General features: G+C 40.5%; 1 protein-coding gene across 1 annotated transcript in view; it reads right to left on the reverse strand.

Annotated features, from left to right (window-relative positions):
- Positions 1–146: 146 nt before the first annotated feature.
- LOC103589059 (interaptin-like) overlaps positions 147–7,029 on the reverse strand; it is a 153,599-nt gene continuing 146,716 nt past the window's right edge. Inside the window, exon 6 of the mRNA XM_008570931.1 lies at positions 147–433. Within this exon, the coding sequence (XP_008569153.1) occupies positions 147–433 (287 nt within the window). The remainder of the gene's footprint in view (positions 434–7,029) is intronic.

Below are 7,029 nucleotides of genomic sequence, written 5' to 3' on the forward strand. Positions count from 1 at the left end.
CTTTGTTTTGTTTTCTTACAATATGAATATTATAGGATACACTCAAACCTATGAACCTGAACTTGAGTTTGCCAATAATGAAATTATTTGGGTTCTTTTCATTGATGATATTTAATAAACTTTTGTTGTTTTCTTATTGAGACTCTTTATAAATCCTCGTGAGAGACCACAGAAGTGACACAGTTATTAAAAAACATTGGGACTTCTTGTAAACATTCTGGAGGCTCCTCAACCTCTTGTAAAGGATGGAGCTCCTGCTCAGCTTCCAGTTGCTGAATCTTTCTTTCCTTTTCCTCTAAAACTTCTTCCAGCTGAGTGATCTTCTCAGTCTGAAGGGAAAGCTGGGTCGACAACTTCATAATCAGGCTGATTTTTCTATCACCTTCTTCCACAGGTGGGAGACCACCACAGAACTCTTCCAGTGAGTTGTCTTCTAAAGCAAACAAGAAAAGGAAAGTCTTAGTGGTTTTAATTGGATTTCCAGAACTCAAAGAGGGGAAAGATGAAAAATCTTCATTTCTCATATCCTTAAAAGAGAGCACAGATGTTGTTGCATCATCCGGTTAGATGCACTGAGAATGGAATCTGGGCCCAGCGAGGGGAAGGACACTGGGTGCTTATAAGAAGAGAACTTGGAGGCCTCTTGAGAGCGAAGAGTATCAGCCCTTGCCAACTCTTTTTTATCCACATTTAACTTTCAATTAACCATGGGAATGAGCCATCCTTGAAAATACAATCTACAAACATCCATCCCAAGTTTCATGCTATCCTTTGCCCTAAGAATCTTTCACAAGAGCTGCAACCAAGTAGAAATATGCTTCAATTCTAATTTTAATTTGACTGGAAAAAAAAAAAAAGAAAAAGAAAAAAGGTTGCCATTCCCCCTTCTGGGGAAAGCAATCATGAGAAAAGACTCATTCATTTCTTAACCCAAGTCGGCTTTAGGGTTGGCAGGGGTGTAATTTGAGGTGATCCAGGAAATCACTATTAGCATGGTATGTCCCTTAGAGATTCTTTTCTGTCTGAAGGCTTTTCAGCATTTCTTAATAAAATCACAAATACCTCCTGAACAGAAAAGCTTATCCTTTATCAGTTTCTATAGGCTTACCCCTCAGATAAGGACAAAGTCCTGACTAAGGAGGGACAGAGAAGCTCCTGCGGAGATCAGCGGTTGGTGACGGGCAGCAGGAAGTCCTTGAAAACAAATCTCACTAGCCCATCAAAACATGTAGCTCCTTAAAGCAGACCCTATCTTACTAGACTTTAGAAGTACAGTATTGCCCTCCTTACCACTCTAATCTTGAAATTTCCACCATTAAGTTTCTCTGAGCTATATAAAAAGCAGACTTAGGTATAAGTGTACTTTAAAAAATTCATGGAAAAATGGAATTGAAGGATAATACAAATCTTTCCATGAACTTTTTGAAGTACCCTTGTAGAAGTAGTAAGGGAAGTCAAGGGCTCGGGTATCATTTTATGGATAATAGAGCCAAGAGCATATAGGTGAACCTGACACATGGTCTCAACAGTTGATTGCTATAATTGAAGGTCCAGCATCTACTCAATTCCCAGTGAAAATAAACCCCACAGCTGCACCTGAAATGTTATTGGCAGTCCTGGATGCAAAAGCCTGCTACTATTGTGTACCTACACACCTGCTAAAGATGGGCAGCTTTGCTGTGGTAGTGCATGCAGGCAAGGAATCACCCATTTCTCAGCAAATAGAACTAACTGGCAGTCATCACTTTTCCAAGGGATGATGAGGTAAAAACTTGAGCACCACAGTGCACAGTGGGCAGGATGCTTTTATTTTCACAAAAGTGCTAAGAGGAGAGATCAGGCTATTTTCTGCTTTTAGAAATGATTATTAGCAATTTACTAAATTTTAAGATTGCATGGGAAAATTTTTGTTCTGAATATCTGGAATTCTAATATTTAAGGAGATGGTGGTTTGAGTACCTTTCTTAAGTTAAAGGGCAATGGGAAAAGATTTCAAATTTCAAAGGAGCATTTAGTTCATTGCCTCTGCAACAGGCACATGCTTTCCAGCCCAGGAGAAGGAGTCCACATGGTGGACCCTCCTTCCTCATCTGCTGATATGCCAGGGACTCACCTTTCCTTTCACTGGCCAGAGCTGTGCTGTCCCATGCAGTATCCACTAGCCACATGTGACCATTAAGAAATCGAATGTAGCTAGTTGGAATTGAGATGTGCCATTAAGGGTAAAATACACATTTGATTTGGAAGATTTAGTTTGAAAAAAATGTAAAATATCTCATTAAATTTTGTATATTGATCATGTATTAAAATAATATTTTGGATATATTGTATAAAATAAAATATATATTTTTGAAATTAATTTCACTCATTTATTTTTACTTTTTAAAAATGTGGCTACTAGAAAATTTAAAATATATGGCTTGCATTTGTGACTCATATTTCTATTGGATAATGCTGGGCTAGCATTTCCTTTCACATGAATATTCTCTGAAACCCAGGTGGATGTGTTATTTGTAGATGGCCCTAGTTAATCTCCACAGATGTTATTTGGGAAGGAAGACCAGTTGGTCCTCAACCATTAGCACATATGTCATTATTCTGTTACCCCCCCAGAGGGTAGAGGCATGGAATCTACACTTAGGAGAATGGGCTCGTGTGAGTTGAAGTGAGTTTCAACAGAAGCAGAAAGAAAAGATGAGAAGTGGCAGCAAGGTAACAGTGGGAAGCTGCTGAGAGAGCAGTGGGGCAGGATGGGGACGGCCAGGCCCCAGTGAGGCTTAGGGGTGGCAGGGTGCCTAGGAGCCTCTCTCCTTGTGTGTGTCTGTCTGCCACCGTCTCCCTTTTCTTTAACTGCTCCTTCAGGCTTTTCTCTCCTCAGTTTTTCCTCTCCTTTCAGAAGTTATCTTCACCTGATTTGCACAATGAAGAAGTTTAGTGACACTCCAGGAGGCAAACTGGTAAAATTTCCTTTTTTCTTGTTTTTTTTACATAATGCAATATAGGTAACATACTTTGTTCAACTATTTCTAATAAAAAATGGGCAAAAATGCAGCAGGGTGGCATTACATAGGCAATCCTAGTCACTAATTTACATCTTCTACTGGGAGAGAGAAGAGGGAGAAGGTAGAAAGACAATGAGAGAAAAAGAGGCAGGGTGTATTAGTCAGCTCGGGCTGCTATGTCAAAATATCACAGACTGAGTGGCTTAAACAACAGATGTTTGTTTCTCACAGTTATGGAGGCTTTAAGTCCCAGATCAGGGTGTCAGGATAGTCAGATTTTGGTGAGGACTCTCTTCCTGGCTTGTAAACAGCAGCCCCCTTCTTGCTGTGTCCTCACGTGGCAGAGAGAGAAATGGAAAGCTCTCTGGTGTCTCTTCTTATAAGGCACTAATTCCATCAAGAGGGCCCCACCCTTATGACCTCATCCAAGACTTATTAATTTTCACAGGCCCCATCTTCATATACCATCATGTTGGCAGTAGGCCTTCAGCAAATGAATTCTAGGGGGCCATAATTCAGTCCATAGCACAGGGAGAAGACAACTGGACAAGGAGTAGAGAAGGAACATGGAGCTGAGAAAAGGAAAAATGGCCTGAGGCCTTTGACTCCTCTCTATTGTCTTCATGTATTAAATGAATGAACATGTTGATAAGAAGACAAGCTAAAGAGTATTTAAACCAAAAAGGAAATTTCTTATACAAGTATATTTACTACTAAATGATCTTGTTATATATATAAAACAAATATTTTTGCTGTTTCTAAACACATTACAAATAACAAAAGTGTTTAAAATTCTTCTACAAAGTGGGGGACTCTAAGAGTCTCACGTTCTATTTGTATTGAAAATTGCCACAGCCACCCCAGTGAGTTTTCTGGCTTCTACCACTAACCATTGCATTGCTCTTTCCTCATCCAGGCTCCAGCCTCCCTCATCTGTGGCAGGGAGGGGTGGGTGTCCCCAAGGTCCTGACAGCTCTACATGTGCCAAATCTCTAACACCCATGGTCTTTCCTAGACTTTTGCTGGCAGCTCAGATAGTCGTTCCAAGGCCGTGGCTGCCTGAAGCATGGAGGTTCTGTCATCTGATCAGGTAATCTCAGGTTTAACCCCACACCCAGAGGCTCCAGGAGACCCAGAGACAGCAACAAGAAAGGCTCTCCTATCCATGAGAGAGGGCAAATTTGCTTAGCCACAGTTGGGGCACGAACTCAGCACACTTGCTACTGCTGCAAGGTTTTTACAGGCACATGCTATTTTTCATCCTTTCTCCTCTTTCTGCCATGACTTAAAATAGACATGAAGCAGGAATGAGAAGGAAGGTTTAAGGTCATAGCAAAGAGTATGCAGGAGAGGGGCAGTGGGAGTTGGGCAGGTTTAGAAAGACGTAGAAAGAGGAGAGATGACAGAAGCAATCCCGCCTGCGGCTGGGCCAGGCTGTGCTCACTTTTCTATGTCAGCCTTGAAAGATCAAAGACCCAGAAGAAATTGTGACATTTGCATTTGGCCCTTTCCAGCTTCCCATTCTTCATACTCTAAAAACCTTCATGCTCTTAGCAAAGTGCCACACAAGAGTTATGTCAAAAATGGTTAATAACAAGTAAATAGATGACAGCAAAGGTAATTGTATTTTAAGAAGTAGCTTAGAGACCAAGAGTTGGAATGCATTTGGGGGGCAATCTGGTCTCACTTGCCGCCCAGTACAGGAATTATTTTGGCAGCATTTCTATGATTTTCTAAGTGAGTGGCTCTGGTGTCCACAAGATCTTCCATAGGTTGGCTGCCAATTGCAATGAATGAGTAAAATGCACATTTTGTGATTGCTGCAGCTACACGTTTTTATAGAGAGAACTGACAGGTGGAAAGCTGTGCAGCACAGACTGGGAGGAAATGGGGTACAACTTGTTGCTAATCAGAGAAAGAAGGTGTACTGTCATTTTAGCTCAAAAGACCTAGAACATGTGAAGACATTGCTTTATGAGTCCAGGAAGTTAATAGTTTTCTGTAAACAGTGATACAGTGCTGAACAGTGACACAGTAAGTGGCAGGAAGGAATTATTAGATTTTCTAAAAACAGTGGTCCTTCAAATAAAAGATAAAATGAATCTTTCCATGAACTTTTTGAAGAAGCTTCGTACTTCTTTCTGAAGAGGGGTGTTCCTCATTAGAACCCTTGACTGGTGCCACCCCCCAAAAGTGTACATTGAACAGAGAAATGCTGAGAACTGCTGATTTAGTTTCTGATTCTGATGGGAAGCACACTTATTCCCAGTTGGATGGCAAATATCCTCCGTAGTCACCTTTTTGTGCATTCATTTGTCCAATTATGAATGACTGGGGCCCTGCGTGCCGAGAATGAATAAAATGGGATGTTAGCTCCTGCAGCTGCAGCTCTGTGGTGGGGAAGGGAAGAGGCAGCACTGAGCTGGGCCTTAAAGGACATTCAGAATTAGCTCAAATAAACACCACTCCTGGAAGCTCACTCATGAAAGTTTACTTTTCTCTCTGCCTTTCAAGCTCGTGACCAAGGCTGCCAGGTATTTACTTAACAAGACTCTCACTGGTGAGGTGATTAAATACCTCATTCCACCAGAGCCACCCAGGATTACTGTTTGGCCTGCAAGACTATGTCAGCTTCCGGCTCAGTACAAATGCCCGTCACTCTGACTCACTTCATGCTGGTTTTGAAAGCTGTGTACAATTTGTCACCAACCACCAGGGAGTCCAGTTTCATCTCCTACTATACTTTGACTTGCAAACACATATACATATCTCCCATTTGAATAAAAAACAAAAACCTTCCTAGTTTTCTATCCTTCTCTAGATTTATTTTTATTTATTTATTTTTATTGGAACATAATTGATTATACATATTTGTGAGGTACAGAGTTGACTATCAGTACTTGTGTACAATATGTGATGATCAAATCAGGATAGGTGGAATATTCGTCACTATAAGATGTACTAGTTCTTTATGTCCATTAACCAATTTCTCCCTAACTCTCTTCCCCTCCCCCTTTCTCACCTCTAGTAATCACAGTTCTGTTCTCTCCTGAAAGTTCAACATATTATTGTGATATTTCTTTTTTTCTTCCTTTCTTTTTATCCATCCTTCCTTCCTTCCTTCTTTCTTTCTCCCACTACTGAGTGAGGACATGCAGTATTTCTCTTTCTGTTCCTGGCTTTTTTCACTTAATATGATTTTCTCAAAGCTCATTCATGCTGCTATGAATGGCAGAATTATATTCTTTTTTATGGCTGAGTAGTATTCCATTGTGTATATATACCACATTTTCCTTATCCATTCATCCGTTGAAAGACATTTAGGTTGGTTCCTTATCTTGGGTGTTGTAAATAGAGCTGCAATAAATATGGGAGTGCAGGTATCCCTTTGACGTTGATTTGTATTCCTTTGGGTACATACCCAGCAGTGAGATTGCTGACTCATATGGTAGTACTTTCCTAGATTTTTAGAATAAATATTTGAGAACATCAGTTCTCTGAAATAAATGATTCACTTATTTTTTTGTATTCTTGTAGTACCTGCTAAAAATCAGATTAGTCTTATATCTTGAAGTATTCTCTATCCTTCCTCTTCAGTGTTTTTATTTGTACAAAGTGCCAAATGACTAACTTCAGAGGTATTCCAATTTTCTTCCACTAATGCTGTGAATACTTAGAATGCATCTGAAGTTGGCATGTATTAATTGATTCGGAAAAAACAAGCAGTGTTATAAGAATAGTGATTTCATTAGCAAATGAGTTTGGTCACTTAAAAAAATTAAAACGTAGTGTGGTCTTTGCTAGGATGTTTTGATATCATACCATAATGATGATCAATCTTTTTTTTTTTTTTTTCCTTTTTGTCTTTTTTCATGACCGGCAACAGATCGCAACCCTCAGTGTCGTGCCCGTACCGGACCGGGACCAGCAATGGGATCGCAACCCTCGGTGTTGCAACCGCACCTCGCTCAGCCAGTGAGCGGCCGGTCTGTATGTGGGATCCGAACCCTCGGCGGGAGCACCGCCA

Source organism: Galeopterus variegatus, unplaced genomic scaffold (genome assembly GCF_000696425.1).
Source record: "Galeopterus variegatus unplaced genomic scaffold, G_variegatus-3.0.2 Scaffold645, whole genome shotgun sequence".
Taxonomy (NCBI): Eukaryota; Metazoa; Chordata; class Mammalia; order Dermoptera; family Cynocephalidae; genus Galeopterus; species Galeopterus variegatus.